The sequence below is a fragment of the Coloeus monedula genome (genome assembly GCF_965178545.1).
Source record: "Coloeus monedula genome assembly, chromosome: 2".
In the NCBI taxonomy this organism is placed as follows: Eukaryota; Metazoa; Chordata; class Aves; order Passeriformes; family Corvidae; genus Coloeus; species Coloeus monedula.
In genome coordinates, this window is record NC_138782.1 from 50744488 (window position 1) to 50762096 (window position 17609).

At 43.1% G+C, this 17609-nt stretch overlaps 1 protein-coding gene across 1 annotated transcript in view; it reads left to right on the forward strand.

Annotated features, from left to right (window-relative positions):
- Window positions 1–3544: 3544 nt before the first annotated feature.
- CHRM3 (cholinergic receptor muscarinic 3) overlaps window positions 3545–17609 on the forward strand; it is a gene marked incomplete at both ends in the record, with an annotated part of 129984 nt that continues 115919 nt past the window's right edge. The window contains 2 exon segments of the mRNA XM_082302347.1: window positions 3545–3600; window positions 3602–3640. Coding sequence (XP_082158473.1) covers window positions 3545–3600; window positions 3602–3640 — 95 coding nt within the window.

Below are 17609 nucleotides of genomic sequence, written 5' to 3' on the forward strand. Positions count from 1 at the left end.
TCTTGATGCACACTCAATGTGAAATACCTTATTATGTAGAAAGTTTTACCACTCCGTGAATTTTATTTTTCATAGAGAGGAACCTACTTGGTGAAACACAGGAACTAATTTTCTCAGTGCAGAGCCAATGCATGCAAATTTGTCTTCTCAAGTAAACAGGATAGAAATTACTGTATCCATAGTTTTGCTTTCCACAAAAGTAGTTCTCTTCTTTAAAGGTCTTTCTGACACTCTAGTCTCAAGTGAGATTTTATCAAAAATAAATAAAGATCTAAAGGCAGCACCCAGGGTCTCTTCTTGTTTTAAATATTCTCATGAATATAGGAAAGGAATCATGCAAGTCATAAAATGTGATTTTCAGTTCTGTACCTGGAATATCGAGTGCCTGCCTATCCAGACCACAACTTTTTTTTGGAAGGTATTGAAATCACAGCTGTATTTGTGGTGTCATAAATTCCAGTCCTCTCTTCTTCATAGCGTGTCTCCGTGTGCAGGGCCTAACTCAAATTCCTTGGCTGTGTTGCCTCCCAAACCACACCCAAGTGAAAATCATGCCAGGACCACTCTCACAGTTTTGTGGCAGAGATTGAGTGCCAATGCCTAGAAGCACCCCTCAAATTAAATTTTCTAGGGCAGACATGGTAAAGGAGGTTAGAGGTGGCTGATGATGGCTGAAATTTAAGGTCCAGGGTTCATGCTGGTAGCTGGAATGGGGTTTGGGGGGGTTTGTTGACAGCATTGTTCAACTGGAGCTTGATGTTCTGTACAAGCTGAATTGTCAACTGCCTTTGGTTATTATTCATAAAGAGTTGAGTTTATTAGCTTTGTAGCTGAATATACAAACAGCACAAGCTTATTTGAGGAGACTTAGTTTATTGTAAATTAAGGCAATGAATTCCAAAGCTCTGAGTCACAACCTGCATTATTAGGAGGGTAAAGCTGGATTCTTGGTAGTAATGGTATAAAACTAAAATAAAGTAGAAAATTGCAGGGAAGAATTTTTTTTTTTTTTTTTAATTGAGAATCGCTTGAAAAGCTAATTTAATAATAAATCAGTTTTTTGCTAACTAAAAGCATAATAACTCTATAAGAGGGCAATTACTAAAATTCCAGTTTTAATTGCCAGAAACTTCAATTCCTCAGCTAAAAGGAGGCTTTACTAACTAAAAAAAGCTTCTATTTTCAGTTGTTTTGCAGGCTTAAAGTTTGAAAGTTATTTAAAACTGACTTTGATCATGTAGCAGAGTTTTTTAAATTACTTTTCTGCATTGATAATGTAAATGAGAAATATTTTTCAGCCTTTATACTTTCTGAATAAAAAAAGGGTCAATTAATTTTTAAACTTTCAAGTTTTTTTAAGTGTAATTCACATTGTTGTTTCATGTTGTTGACACTATGTAAGCATTCCACTAAGGACCTCTAGGGACCTCAATCAAACAAAAATTGGTACATACTGTGCAAATTGTAGTTTCTCTACGTGAGTGAATTATTAGTGTGTAGATTCACTGCTGCATTGCTGGAATGAAGTACTAAAATCAGAGTTGCTGTCTTGAAAAGTCTGGAACCCTCCTTCCTGAGCCAAAAGATCGAGCTTTACCACCAAATGCTCCATGAGATCCTTACAGAGCTTCTGTGTCACTTTACAGAGTGAAAACCCTTTCCAGGTGGGAGGGAGTTCTGATGCACATGATCTCCCTGGCTGCTCTTTGCCTCTGAGAGTTTTGCCTTCTTTGGCACATGACCCTTGCTGCAGACGCGCTTCCTTGTTTTGCTCTTCCCGTGCATTGTCAGTCTGGGAGCAGTGGTGGGAACACAGCGTTATAGCGGTGTAATGGCCAGGCTGAGAAACACCTAGCAAAAGAAATGTTTCAGGAGGTGAGTTCGGTGTGACAGTCTCTCATCAAACATAGATCCTGGCCTGAGAGGGTCAGTCTCAAAGCCTGTTCTTGAAAAGGTATGCCACGCTGACATCTCCAGCTAGGAATTGCTTCGCACTGCTTGCAAGACAAATAATACAAATTGTGGTCATATTTAATCTGATTTGCTTCCTTTCTGTTCATTCATTCAAATGTGGCCTCTCCTGTGTTTATTTGGTTTAAGGGGCTGTTCATATTGGCTTCCACTCTGACTCACTGCACTTCTTGACTGTGCAGGGTTAGTGAAGGGAACAGGTGTCATCCAGGAGAGTGTTTTACCAGAGGAGGGAGAGACCTTCATGGTTAAAAGGATATCAGAAGTGTGTTACAAGTGCTGGGCTGGCATGCAGCAATGTACGTGGGTAGTCAATGTGTATTTTCTTCCCTTCTGAAAATTAACTGGAATATAGTCTCAGCTTTGTTAATAACCTCAGCCTTGTTGTTGCTCTTGGGTTTTGGTGTTGTTTTGGGCTTTTTTTCATGAGAAACTGAACATGCAGCATAGCAAATATATTCCCTCTCTGGTCTGTTGCCTCCTTTTACTCTTTACCTGGGAGTAAAATCCCTTGGCGTTCTGGTACAGTATGAGACACTGAAAACCTGTGAAATATCTTGATTCAGATTCACTCTTCTGTGTTTTAAGTTATTCAAAGGGGTCTGGAAGCCTTCGGCTGCAATGGCATGCAATAAGTGGAATGATAATGGCACATGGTTCTATTAGGCCCTAATTATATGTAATGAAATGGAACATGGTGGTCAGTTGTTAATTTTTCTCCTACACTTCTGACTTCAGAAATTTACAACTTCTGCAGAGGAAAGTGTTTTGTTTAGGTTTTAACTATTAATACTTTTGCTTCCTCTGTTACACTTTTTACATGAAAAATAATATTCCAGACCAACTTTATAAATTGGTTAGCTTGAAAGACTGCATAATTTGGAAGAAAAGGAAACCCCAGTTCTTAATTCTGCCTTTGTGTCAACCTGCACCTTGGTTTGAATGGGCTCAGCATCCCATCTCCCTCTCTGCTGGAGGTGCCCATTTCCAGACTTGTGACTGACAAGCTACACAAGTTTGCCTGCTGATTCAGCTGCAGACTTATAGTAATAATCTCCCCAGGAAATGGTAGATCCCCCAACACTGAACACTTTTAAGATTTGGCTGGACAGTTTGCTGGGCTATCTTGTCAAGACTGTGATTTTGCCAGGAAAGGTCCAACCTCATATTCTATGATTCTATGACTGCTTGTATTATATTGGAGAAACTGTTATCTTCAATACAGTTTGGTCACCAGGTTTGAAAAAAATAATCTGAAAATACTGTGATCACACACAGTAGGAAGTAGGTGTGAGCAGCCCAAAGGCTTGTCAGTACCATGTTATTACCACTGCTCCAGATCTCTGTGTGATAAATACATGCTTGAGTTGTACTATTTTCACCTAGGTCTCTCAGATTAAAAAAAAAAAAAAAGAAAAATAAAACCCAGTATTATTTGGCAATAAAAAGTATTTAAAGCTTATGTCTTGTCTTGCTCCAAATGAGGCCTTTTGGCTTTTATGTCTGTGTTTTCCCCATGTTTCTATAATCTATTTTAATAATTGTTCCATCTTTTGTTTTGTTCACAGCCTACATGCTGACACAGTACCAGTTTTGTTTCCAAAAGAGGAGTTCACAGAATTACAGTGTCTGATCCAACTAGCTGCTCTGATGATCCTCACTGGACCATGTAGGTAAAATTCAAAAAACCCTGTACCACACCATATCTTCGACAGTATTCAACATATTGGGAAACAGCTGATTTTTGGCAACAGTGCTCACTTTGTGGAGTCAGGATCTTTTGGAATTATTGGACTACAATATCATTAAGGCCCTTTCTTGTCAATAGAAGCAGAAAAGTAGACTGTCATGTGTCATAATGTGCATGGTCTTCTTGCCACATCTATTTTAAGTAGTTGTGGGAGCTGGCAACAGTGTGATGCCCATCATTCCTGTAGGCGTACCTGAGCTAACTTTAGTAGCAGCTGCAGCAGTGAAAATTTCAGCATAGGCACAAAACCCAGCAGAGAAATTGAATAAATTCTGAAGCTGCTAGTAAACCTTGAGCTTCTTGTTGTTACAGCCACACAGCTAGCAGAATAACAGCTAGCCAGGAAAAAGATAGGCTGAACAGGTTTACATGCATGAACCTCTGTGGTTGTCTATAAGAAGAGTAGAGGAGTATCATGGTATTAGTATTCAGAAGAAAGATGCCTTCTAACGCAACCGGGGGCTTGTCAGCACAAGCCCCGGCGTGCCCTCGGGCAGAGGGGACGCAGCGTTGGCCTCCACAGCGTCCTCGCTGCACGGCTCAGTGGAATCAGCGTGGGATGGGTGCGTGCGCTGGCTCCTCCTCAGAGGAAGCACCTCGGGCAGCCGATGATCAGGCTGGCGTTAGCCCGGAGGCAAAGAAGGCGGGAGGGGCTTCTGGAGTGAGTTCCAACAGGTTTACTTGCAGGAGGGATCAGGGACCAGCAAAAGCCCCGAGGAGACGCGGGCTCGCCCCCTTTATGGGGGAGTGGAGTAAGGCAGGGAAAGGGAAAAGAACCAATGGGGTACAAGCAGAGGGGAGGATACAATTTTTCAGAACAAATGGGGAAAACAGGGAGGCAGGAGTCATAACAGGGAACCAATTAATAACTAAAAAAGGGAGAGCTTTCTGGAACAGGGGGAGGTAATTTAGGATTGGGAGCCACCCAGGGGGAGGTAACCTAGACCGCAGTGATCTCTTCTGGTGACTGACATTTGATGGTTTCAGCCCAAGAGCAGGCTGAGCCACCCCAACATCTCCCCCTTCTTTATTACATTGAAATGAGGGGAAAGGCTTAAGGGATTTCAAAACCAAACACTTAAAAATGGGAAGGGCTAATAAAATTAACAACTCCATAAAGAAACCCCATACAATGTCCTTGATAATTGAAGGAATCCGGCTACTGGAGCTCCCAGTGTACAGGAGGAGCTGCAGCAGCAGGTGGGACAGCAGCATGTAGGATGTCATCACGCAGTTACGGGAGTTTACTTTAGGAAAAGTATAACACAAATAGAGTTAATACTAATACAATTAACTTAAATAACAATGGCTCCCTTAGACTCCCCCTCTTTCAAAACAAAACTGAGGGGTTATTTTGGGAAGGGGGACACAGAGAAGGTGGGAAAGGGAATGTTTGTCTTTACAGCCTGGGAGGAGAATTTCTTGTTTATTCAGGAGGTCTTGTTTTTCCTCCTTTTCCAGGCTGTTGCTACTGCGTTTTCAGGCTGCTTTGGTTTTGATATCTTTGTTAAGAAAGGTTGGTTTGATCCACTTTCCAGGGATCCATTTAGGTCCTTCTGGGGTTGAAACACACCCGTAGCCTCTACCCTGGGTGACTAGGGGGTATGGGCCACGTATCTGTAAAGTGTCAGGGTCCTTTATTAGGACCTCAGGTCTCTCAGTCAGTTTATGTTTGGCAGAGTTTGTGAAATGTCTCACGATGGGAGGATCAGGTTCCTCATAGGAACAGTTTAAAAAGTTCAACGTGAACAACGCTTTGGACAGTCTTATGGTGGGGGCAGCGATCTCATTGCCATCCTTTTGTTGTTCAAGCAGTCTTTTTAGTGTCTGATGTTTCCTCTCCACGATGGCTTGGCCTGTGGGTGAGTGAGGGATGCCAGTGATGTGAACCACACCCCACTCACTCATGAATCTGTTCAACTCTGCAGAGGTGTACGCAGGGCCATTGTCAGTTTTGAATTTATTTGGTGTCCCCAACACAGTGAAGGCCTGGACTAGGTGGTTGATGACATCTTTGGCCCTCTCCCCACGGTGAGCTGAGGCAAAGGTTGCACCAGAAAAAGTATCCACGGAAACGTGAATATATTTCTGGTGGCCAAATTGGGGGAAGTGGGTTACATCTGTTTGCCATACCTCACAACTGCCTAGGCCTCGGGGGTTAACCCCCTGACCTAGTGATGGAAGCTGATGTTTTTGGCAGTTGGGGCATGTCACCACAATGGCTTTCGCCTGGTCTCTAGTGAGGTGGAACATCTGGAAGAGAGCTGGAGCATTTTGATGGAACATTGCATGGCGCAGCTGGGCTTGCTGGAATCTGTTAGGCAGATTCGCTGGCTCGATGGGCATAGCTAGGGCATCTGCTCTCCTGTTCCCTTCGGCAATAAATCCTGGCAGGTCAGTGTGTGACCTCAGATGCATTACATAAAAGGGTTGCTTTCGGTGGGAGACAATTTGGATTAGCTTCGAAAGCAATTTATAGATTTTTGGATTTGCCACCTCTCTGAGCGATGCTCTTTCTGCTCTGGACACCACTCCTGCTACATATGCGGAATCTGTTACCAAATTAAAAGGTTCGCTGAACCGCTCAAATGCTCTGACCACTGCGGCAAGCTCTGCAACCTGCGGTGATCCTTCGACCACCTGCACATCAGACTCCCACTTCTGAGTGCAAGGATTCCTCCAAGCGATGACAGACTTGTGAGATGCCCCAGAACCATCCATAAAGATCGTCAGGGTATTGAGGGGTTCACGACTCTGAATTTCTTTTGGAATTAATTTAAAGGCCGAACTGAACAATTTGTGTTTCAGGTTGTGAGCCGATATTTGTCCTGAATAACTATCAAAGGCAAATTGGAGATGATTGTTGTTTTGAAGGAGATGGTCCAGTGCATTGGTTGTTAGTGGCAAGTAAACACATGTGAAATCACACCCCGCAAGGGTATGGAGGCGAGACCTAGCCTTTATTGCCAACTGAGCCATGAACTCCTGTGGCGTGGTAATACTTTTGGATGGCTGGTGCGAGAGGAAAACCCACTCAATAATCAGAAAGGGATCCCTCTGCACCTTGTCCCACTGGAAAACCAGCCCATGGAGGTATGGCATTTTCCCCAACACTATAAATTGGAAGGGCAGACGTGGGGCATAACAATGGGCTTGGCGAGATGACAGCACCTCCTGGACTTTGATGAGGGAGTTTCTTGCCTCTTCTGTCAACTGCCTTGGGGATTTGAGATCCTCATTCCCACAAAGCATGTTGAACAGAGGGACAAGGTCCTCAGATGTCAGTCCCAGGAGCTGCCTCACCCCGTTGATGGAGTCTTGGGGTTATCATTGATCTTTAACGATTGGGGCACCACTGTCTGCTCTTCAATTTTGAGTCCTAGATATTTAAAAGGTGAGGTCTTCTGGACCTTTTCGGGATGGATTTTGAATCCATCAGCCTCTAAAGCCCTGATTACCTCCCCCAGAGTCCAGTCCAGGTACTGCTGCGTGGGCGCACGCACCAAAACATCGTCCATGTAGTGTAGGATCACAGCTCTAACTGCCTTTGTCCGGACAGGGGACAGAATGCGAGCGACATACCACTGGCAGATGGTGGGCGAGTTTTTCATGCCTTGCGGCAGAACTCGCCACTGGTAGCGCTGCATGGGAGCCTCTCGGTTGAGGGAAGGCACTGAGAAGGCAAACCGGGGCGCGTCGTCCAGATGCAGGGGGATATGGAAGAAGCAGTCCTTGGTATCTATGACTGCTAGCTTCCACTGCCTAGGGAGCATAGAGGGTGATGGCATTCCGGGCTGCAGGGGTCCCATGTCTTCAATGACCTCGTTAATTTTCCGCAGGTCGTGAAGGAGTCTCCACTTGTCTGTCCCCGGCTTCCAGATCACAAAGACCGGGGAGTTCCAAGCGCTGTTGGAAGGCTCAATGTTCCCCTTCCCCAGCTGCTCCTCCACGAGTGCAGTGAGTGCTCTCAATTGGTGTGTTTTTAAAGGCCACTGATCCACCCAGACCCTTTTATTGGTGAGCCAATTCAGTTTCTGGGTGGGGCGCTCCACAGTGGCCCCTACTAAAAATCCCAGGGTTGAGATGGGATCTCAACCCGGGCTCCCCACTGGGACATGAGATCCCTGCCCCACAATGTAAACCCAGAGTCAATAACAAATGGACGGACTGTTGCAATCCGCCCCTCTGGACCCTCAATCTGGACAAGAGTCCTGCTTCTCTGGGCAGCCACAGATCCTCCCACACCCGTAACAATACCTTCCGCTGGCTGTAACCCCCAATGTGATGGCCAGTTGTTGGAGGCGATGACCATCACGTCTGCCCCCGTGTCCATCATCCCTGCTAGGCTGATGTCCGAGCCCTGGCATGAAATCTTGCAGCTTAGCATCGGCTTGTCCTCCCCTACCACCTCAGCCCAGAAGACAGATGGGTTGTAGTTTTCTGGTGAACTTCTGGGCATGAGGATGGCCTGGGCAAGAACCTGGCCAGCTGCAAGAAAGAAAGGTGGATGAATACATTGGATGTTAATTGTAAAGAGTCCTTGTGATCCTACTTGGATGATCTCTGGTGTTATTGAGATCTCTGGTGGTGTACGTGTGGTGTCTCCTATTATAAACAAACAGCAGTCTTTCAGTCCTTTGCAGCTCACGAGGACCCGTTGAGGTGTGATAGAGTCCATCGTGGTTGCAGTGGCTGCAGTCACAGTCTTTCTGGTTGCAGCTTCTTTATTTATGTCGTCATGCGGGGCCGCAGATCCGCACTGGGTCCTCAGTTTCCCGGCTGTACTTCCATGGGAGTGGGCGATGGTACTTGCCCTGGGGAAACAGCTCAGGAACTTTGATTAATTGGGGCTGGAGCTCTGCAATTCCGGGCCACATGTCCTGGCTTGCCACATCTGTGACAAGTCCAGGTTCTATTTGTCATCCTCTCGTCCTGAGGTGCCATTGCCTCAGCAGCACTTGCAGCTCCCACCACATTCCCCCTCGTTTTTGAATTTGGTTGGCCAGTTGGAACTAAGGTTGTGCAGTGTCGAATCATCTGCTTTAACGTTGGTGGAGGATCAAGTGGAAGGGTCATAATCTCTCTCTTACAAGGTTCATTTGCATTAGCTTTAGCTATTTGAGTGATTATGCTTTCTCTAATTCTTGTATCTTCCACTTGCTTCTCTACCACTAATTTTAATTTGTCAATAAAATCAATAAATGGTTCATTTGGGAGTTGCCAAATTTCAGTAAAATTTAGTAGAGGCACCGATTTAGGGGGTATCATTAAAAATGCTTGCTCCGCCGCATGTTTAACAGCATTTAAGACCAGCTCTGGGGTGTTTTGGGCCTGGTCTTGTGGCTTGGCAAGCAACCCCTCCCCGGTAAGGTGGTCCATGGAAACCCCTGCGTTATTAGGGTCTTGCAACAGGATTGGGAGGACCTCTCTTAGTTGCTTTCTCCACCCATCATCCCACAACTCGAATTCGGCTGGAGAAAGCAAGCAGGAAAAAATGCTTTGGAGGTCTGCTGGGACCAACACTGTATTAGTGAGGGTGGCCCGCAGGAGATTCTGGAAATACGGGCTCTCCCTCCCAAACTCCTTCTGGGCTTTACAAAGTTCTTTAAGCCCAGCAGGGTCAAAGGGTTTCCAGGTGGGGTTGCCGCCAGCTCGGTTATAAGTAACCAGAGTGGCGAAGGGACCGGAGGAGGCTCCTGGTTCCGGGTTCAAGATGGTGTCGGTTCTGGTTTCCACAGCATGGGAACCGGAAGACGAGGCGTGGGAACCAGAAGGCTCCTCCCGGTAGGCAGGGGCTGAGGACAAAGAGGAGTGGCCACAGGAAGGGCGGGGACTCCCGACGCAGGGGGCGGGACCCGACACAAAGGAGGAGCTCACAGACATCACGTTAGGAGGGGGCGGGGCCAGGACAGGGCGAGGAGGAGGAGGGCAAGAGGATTTTGGGAAGAAGGAAAAAAGGCAGGCTGTGCCATGCAGTCTCCTCCATTTTGGGGGAGTGCGGGAACAGCAGGGAAAGGGGACAAAACGGTGGACAAAGAAAAGCCTTCGCCGTCATTTTCAGGGCAATAAAACTGGGAACCGCTTTTTGGGAGAACAACCGGGGAAGAGGGCATAGGAGAGAGGGTTTGGGTAGAAGCCAAAACAGCCTGGCCAGAACTACTTCGGCAGGGCGGCTGAGAGGATCGAGGAGAGTCAGGGAGACGGTGGCAGCCCTGTGCCTCTGGGCATTGTACAACTCCCGGTCTTCTCAGCGAAGGGGTAGTGGGATGAGGAACGCGAGGGGGGGAAAGAGGGACTTGGGAAGAACTGGGGAGAATTCAGGGCTTTTCTTTTATTTTCCGATTAGCTTTGTGTATATCTCTCAAAGCCCAGACCATGTAGAGAAACCTCTCTCCGAAGGAATCTCCCCTTTGGTTTAATTCTAATATTTTTGTCCCCCACAAATTGCCAAAACGTGGCTGACTTCAAATTAGCAGGGGACATCTGGGGAAAATAAAAGAACAGCCACTTAACAAACCTTTTCAAAAACCCCTTTGATAACTTTAACCCACAATTCTTCAGGGACTCCCCAACTTGGACATAAACCTCCCGCTGAGGCTGAGAAAGCTTAGCTCCCATCTTAAACCTCAGCCTCTACTTCACCCACCACCAGCAAAAAGGAGAAATTAAAAATAATTTTCCAGGGGCCGGGAATCACAAGAATACTCACAAGAAGACACAGGCTTCCGGTCCTGGAAACAAAAAGGCACGGTGGGGTCCTTCGGGACAGGCTGCTCTCCTGGCGGGAGTTGGCAGCCTCCTCTCGGAGTGCGGCTTTTAAAACAGAGCGTGCTGCCATGAGAGGCGTCGGCGTCTCCGAATCGCTGACACTCGCAGCCTCCTGGCAGTGAGGACGATGCAGGAACGCACGTGTGTGTCGTCCCTGTTCGGGCGCCAACCTAACGCAACCGGGGGCTTGTCAGCACAAGCCCCGGCATGCCCACGGGGCGTCCAGAGGGGACGCAGCGTTGGCCTCCACAGCGTCCTCGCTGCACGGCTCAGTGGAATCGGCGTGGGATGGGTGCGTGCGCTGGCTCCTCCTCAGAGGAAGCACCTCGGGCAGCCGATGATCAGGCTGGCGTTAGCCCGGAGGCAAAGAAGGCGGGAGGGGCTTCTGGTGTGACTTCCAACAGGTTTACTTGCAGGAGGGATCAGGGACCAGCAAAAGCCCCGAGGAGACGCGGGTTAGCCCCCTTTATGGGGGAGTGGAGTAAGGCAGGGAAAGGGAAAAGAACCAATGGGGTACAAGCAGAGGGGAGGATACAATTTTTCAGAACAAATGGGGAAAACAGGGAGGCAGGAGTCATAACAGGGAACCAATTAATAACTAAAAAAGGGAGAGCTTTCTGGAACAGGGGGAGGTAATTTAGGATTGGGAGCCACCCAGGGGGAGGTAACCTAGATCTCAGTGATCTCTTCTGGTGACTGACATTTGATGGTTTCAGCCCGAGAGCAGGCTGGCCTACCCCAACAGCCTTCAAGCTATTTCTGTTGATCATCTTGAGCTTCTGCACAAATCTTCAATTTTCAGACAAAATATAAAATGTAGCCAATATTCTATCTCCAGGATTTCCCTGCAGAATAATTCAGTTTTGCTATGAAAGGGGTGTGAATCCAACAATTTAGATTCAGTTTCTTGAAAAGTGTATTTTTCCTTTTTGTTTTGATATGCTAGCTGCATTTAATTTCAACAAGTCACCTCCCTCTGAGCTAGCAGACCTAGGCAAAGGACTAAATTGTTCTGATTAAATTGCCAGCATTTATTGTCTCTTGACTGCTTTCTCCCTTGTATGCTATGTTGTTTTATGTCTCAGTTGCAGTGGCACTTAAAATAACTCACATGAATAGGTAAGCTGCAGAGTTTATGTCTACATTATAATTGGTGTTTCTTTTATATTCCTTACACTGTAAAAGCTCCACCTTGGTTTGCATTTCTAATTTTGTGGAAATGAACTGTAAACTTGGATGTGTAGCAGTGGTTTACCTGGCCGGTATTTACACATGCTGGCACAGTCTCTGCACATAACAAACAGCTCTCCTCACATTCTCTTTTGGGACTGTGACACTGACAGTTTATTGTGATTGTTTCTGGAGCATCTTGAGATTTCAGTCCCTCAGTTCTGTCTGGAGAAGGTTTCTAAGTAAGTCATCTCAGTAAAGCATTTTCAGAGCGTACTGGCTGAATTTTTTATGGCGTCTCAGATGAATCCTGGAACAATGCTTATCCCTGCTTTTGTATCCTGAAATTACGACAAGGTATATTACATGCTATTACACACAGAGCTGACTTTCATGTTGTGTTGACTATATTCCAGATTTGATTAGATGGTTTTCATATATTTTGCAAAAAGTGAAAGGTTGTGTTTTGGGATTCTTATGTTATTTTCTTTTTTTTTTTTTCCTTCCCCTAAGATGGCAGTTTTTCTATTAATAAATACTGAAAACATATTTTTTATGGTTTGGTGGTTAAAATTAAATTTAAGTTATCATAATTCATAAATGGGTTGCCATCTCCAGAATGGAGAAGAGATTAATTTCTGTTGTGAGTATCCAAAGTCTTTCCCAGTTGTAACTGATGGGTGTAGAGGGATTCCTTGTGGAACAGGGGTGTATGATACCCCTGGAAAGACTGGCCAACCCAGGGTTGCTGAGGAAAATCCCCTGAACAGGCCTCTGGCTGTAGGCAAGCCTGGAAAGCACCTGGCTGCAGGCAAGCCAGGATAATACCTGGCTGCAGACAGCCCTGAAAGTCCTTGGCAAAGCAATACACTGGTCATCTTCCCCGCTGATTAGAGGCTGTCTAGAGGGACTGGGTGTGAATCTTTGCAAAGTAGATATGAGCTTGTGTAGGTAAACAATAAAGGGAGAACGATGCTCAAATTGTATCAGAGTACGTGTCGTTACTCTGGCCAGCTCTCCAGCCTTGGTCCCTAATGGATGGGTAGGAAAGCAATCCCAAAAGACATTTATTATGCTGGAAAGGGTATCAAGTCTGAGCAGAATGGGAGAATGTCTTTTTTGTGGCACAACTATTCCTTTGCAGAAAATTTTATAATTGATGCTGAATTTCAGGATACCTGAAAAGAACTGGAACTGCACTCAGTTTTAGTGTGAAAGGAAAATAATAAAGAAAATATCTAAATTTATATACTTCTGTACATTTTGTTAGTGTCCACATCTCTCAACCTGTATAGACACGCAATATTTGTCACTTAGACTCCGATGTGACCATGGGGAAACAGTAAGCAAAAAATGAAGGGTTAAAGCACCAACCCATATAATCCATTTTCAGAAAAGCCAGAGATTAATATCTGTTGTTTAGGTTTATTTCTTGATAATAAATTAATGGCAACAAAGCCATTCATGCAAATAAATCAATGGTTTACTTTAGATTTACACTACACTGTCATGCTACCTCTTAAGGGATTATATCTCTAAAGAAATAATAAAATAATGTTCTTTATTACCCGCAAATGTGCAGAACACTAAACAAAATTTGTCAGTTGTTGTGAACATGTTATATTCATCAAGAGGAACAGCATTATCTTGCTTAGCACAGGTACATTAGCTAGACTGGGCTGCCAGAATCTTAAAATCTCACCTCAAATGCAAGGATAATGGTCACTATGATGTGCATTTGTCATGTAATGCAAGTAATACTTGTGCTTGAGTAGCTTTTAGCAAAGTATAGATGTTTGCAAAGGTTGTGGTACATCTTGGATCTCTAAAATCAAGTGCAATTTCTAACATAATTGGTGTCACTTTCAAGGGTGAACTGGATAATGTCTTATCTAAGAAGGGCCAGAGGTAATGTCTTTTTTTAAAAGGTCTGTACAGTAGTATATGGAGAAAGATTATTTTTAAAAAAACAATTTGTAAAAATTAATTCATATTTGTTCATATAGTCATAAATTTGATGTAAATATTTTAATGGATTGAAATGTCTACCTGAAACTTTGTGATGTTGATAAAATCTACCAACTCAATCAGAAATGTAATGCCAGAGTTTTATAGAGTAGTTACAAAGAAACATTTGCTCCTATATATTATCCCTTGAAAAATTATTCAAGCTCTTAATCCAAGTCTAATAAAAACTTGTATTTTAATTTATTTCCATATTTATTTATTGGCTTTGGTAGTAGGTTAGAGCAGAAAAGCTGGTTTAACAAAAGGAAGGGTCATTTCATAGCCTATGTAATCTGTGACTGTGGCTGCCATGAGATCATGCTGTAAGCAGTTGCAGAGTCAGCCAAGTATTACAGTGCTTACTTGCCTGTTCCCTTTGAAGTGACATGGTGTGACGTTATTTCAGCAGAAACATCACAGCTTAGACTCTTGTATGTCTGTGCTGGCATGTTAAGCTAATGGTTCATCCATGAGGGTAAGGTACTATTATACTTTAAAGAGATGATTAATGGCCAAAATTAATTTTCTAGAAACAATTTCCTCTTTGTCTCTAGTTATTTAACCAACCCGATACAGTAGCTATTGATGGTGAGGAGAGTACATAGACTGCGGTTCCACTTATTCATTCATAGCTGCTTATTTATTTGTAAATAGATAATTTTAATTACTTGGAAGAAAAAAGGTGATACAAATTAGGCATTTGTAACTTGCCTCCTGAAAGAAAATCTGCTGTTTATACTTGAATTAAATTTTTAAGGATTTTTGATTTAAATTAAAGATGGAAATATTTATACAGAATATAAATTTTCCCAGCTGAAACTCTCTCTAGGGTATAGTATAAACAATTATTTTTTCATTATGTGCATTAAAAACTCAAGTGAAGTGATTATGGCTGAGTTCCATTCCCTCTGAAAAAACATAATGTTTATTGACAAAGATCTTTCAATAACTTTTTTTGAAAGGAAGACTATTAGTTTGCAGAATTACAAATTTTTATTTCCTCTGGCATTTAAAAAAATCTCAGGTTTTCTTGTAGTGCACTTTACCAGACAGATCATGTTTAACTTGTGAGGACTGACTAGTTTGCAGCTGTAGGTGGTATGTGAAATACAGACTTCAGGAAGAGCATGATTTCCATAATCACTTCAAAGGAAATACATTATAAATAAAGTTCATTTCTCTGGGGGCTTACAAAACCATTCTGTTTATAATTTAAATTACATTAAGCTAAATAAAATAGTACAACAAAACCCTCAAGAGAAAAATACTTCATTTAAGTTTTAACATTAAATTACTTCCATTAATTGGAAGTATTTTATTCTTGCTCTAATTGTTTATTTTTCATGGAATATATATAATTAAAAGTGTTTTCATTGCAACAGGAGTAATTCTTTCCCATCTTGTGTTCCAAGCCCTTGTGTTCAGTAGATCACTACAGTTCTATTTGCCTGCCTTCCTTCCTTCCTTTCTCAGTGCTTTATTACGAGTGACTAACGCTCTGAGCATCAGGCTGTGGCAGAAGATCACCATCGCTGTGTCACGCATGTTCAACTTTGTCAAACTCGTACTGGAACCGAGTCTCTCAACTCAGCCTGAAGTTCTGTATCAAAACAATGGTGGGGGGTGAAGCTTTCTTCTGTAGGAATATTTTAGAATCTGCTCATCCAAAATATGCTGCTTGCTCTTTCCAGGGTGCTTGCAGGGGTAACTGTTGAGCAGGGACCGCATCACAAGCAACAGAATCCATTAGTCTCCCTACTCTATAAAGATAACTTGGAGGCAAGGGAGCCTGATATGATATGAAGATAATACGTCTTCTAGGAGAGGATGACTAGGAAACTATTGAAAAACCTTAGTGACTATCTAATTGTAAGAGTGATTTATTCTACCTTCCTTTTTCACCCCGTGACAAGACTTTACAGGCGGAACTTAATCAAGCTATCATTCCTAAGAGCAAGGAGGGCAGTAAATCTGTACTGCTGAGCTCCTCTAATATTGACAGCTTTGCAATATGGGTTTCTGTAGAGATAGTCTAAGCACATATAAGCTTAAAGGAGCTGAAATAGGTTGTATAATAAAAGCAGGCCAATCCTATAGACAACACTTATTTCCACTTTAGAGTCAACTTTAAAACAGCCATTAACTTCAAATTAATCCGTATTTAAGTCTAAAATGTGCTTTTTGTTTCATATAACTTAATTTCAAGTTATTAAAACTATTTTTACATGGGAAATAATTGGTTGCAGCTAGATATTAACACTACTGAAATATATTAAAAAGAAAGAGGCCATGTACATATTTTTCCCTAATTTATAAATTGTTTGCTTTTTTTTTTTTAAGTGCTTTCAAAAAGCAATCATAATCAAAACTAATGCTGGATTGAATAAAGACTTTGTTGACCTGAGAGTTCCAAGTAGACAAGGTAAACCTTGAGGGAAAAAAGTAGTGCAAGATGTCAAAGCTTAGACATGTTTTCTATTGATGCAGAACCTTGAAGTTTTATGAAAAAAGTAAAGAAACTTGGTCACAAAAGTCTAAAAAAAAAAAATCTTCAGTAAAATTTCTAAGCTTTTTCATTAACATTTAAATAAGGTTACAGTTTCATGGTATACACTAAGGAAATATTAGGTTTTCCTTTCTGCTTTACAGGATTTTTTCCCCCCAATATTATTTGTTTGCATTTCAAAACTAGCTTTTGTTCCTACTGTAAATGGTTGCCAGGTGGTTAAACAATAGAGGCAGTGAACTCTAATGAAATACCAACATTACTGTACTGTGGCAAGTAGGAGTTTTTCTGTATTGTTTTTAACTTTCTCCAAAATTGGGCATACTGGTGGATGAAAAGCTGGATGTGGCCCTCTTGCATCCTAGAGAGCCAACCACATCCTGGGCTGCATCCAAAGCAGCGTGACCAGCAGGGCAAGGGAGGGGATTTTGCTCTTCTCCTCCACTCTGGTGAGACCCCACCTGGAGTGGTGTGTCCAGCTCTGCAGACCTCAGTACAGGGAAGACATGAACCTGAAAATAATCAGAGGGCTGTAGCACCTTTACTGTGTGGAAAGGCTGAGAGAGTTTGGTTTGTTCCTGGAGAAAACTCCAGGGAGACATTATTGCAGCCTTTCATGACTTATAAGGGACCTACAAGAAAGATGGGGATAGACTTTTTATCAGGGCCTTGTGATAGGACAAGGGTTAATGGTTTTAAACTGAAAGTGGGTAGATTCAGACTACATAGAAGGAAGAATCTTTTACAATGAGGGTAGTGAAACACTGGAGCATATTGCCCAATGAAGATGTGCATGCCACATCCCTAGAAGTAGTCAAGACCAGATTGGATGAGACTCTCAGCAACAGTCCCTTCCAACACTTTATTCTATGATTCTATGAAAGATATTAAAAAATAATTTTCATTAGGCAGTTAAACTTCACCACAATTATTTTTTTCCCTTTCTTGTCTCCTATCCATTTTGACCAACTTTAAGGTTAATAGATAATAATTTTATATTTTAATAAATGTATATTTTTATTATTTTAATAAGTTTAAGATGCATTTAAGATGCATATATCACCACATATTTAGTTTAGCTCTCTGGTTGGGATGGTTTGTGGTAGGCAGAATAAAAAGCTAGTTCCTTATTAAAAGTCAGAGACTTTTGTGCAATGGGGTCCATATTTCTGTAGGTAGATAGATGTATGTTTGAATCTCCAATAAACTTGGCAGGCTAAGATGGCTCATGTCCTACTTTAAGGGCTGATAACAAAGAAACAAGAGTCCTTGGAGAAATTTAGGTTGACAGCAAACACTGGAAACATGGGATGGGAAGGCAGCAGTCCCTTTGTCCCTTTTCCCAGCTCTCATTGCAGCTGTGTTCCCCTTGCATTGCCTGCTCCTCTCCAGACCCATGCTGCACAAGGTTCTCCTTGATCTGTGTCAAGTTCTCCT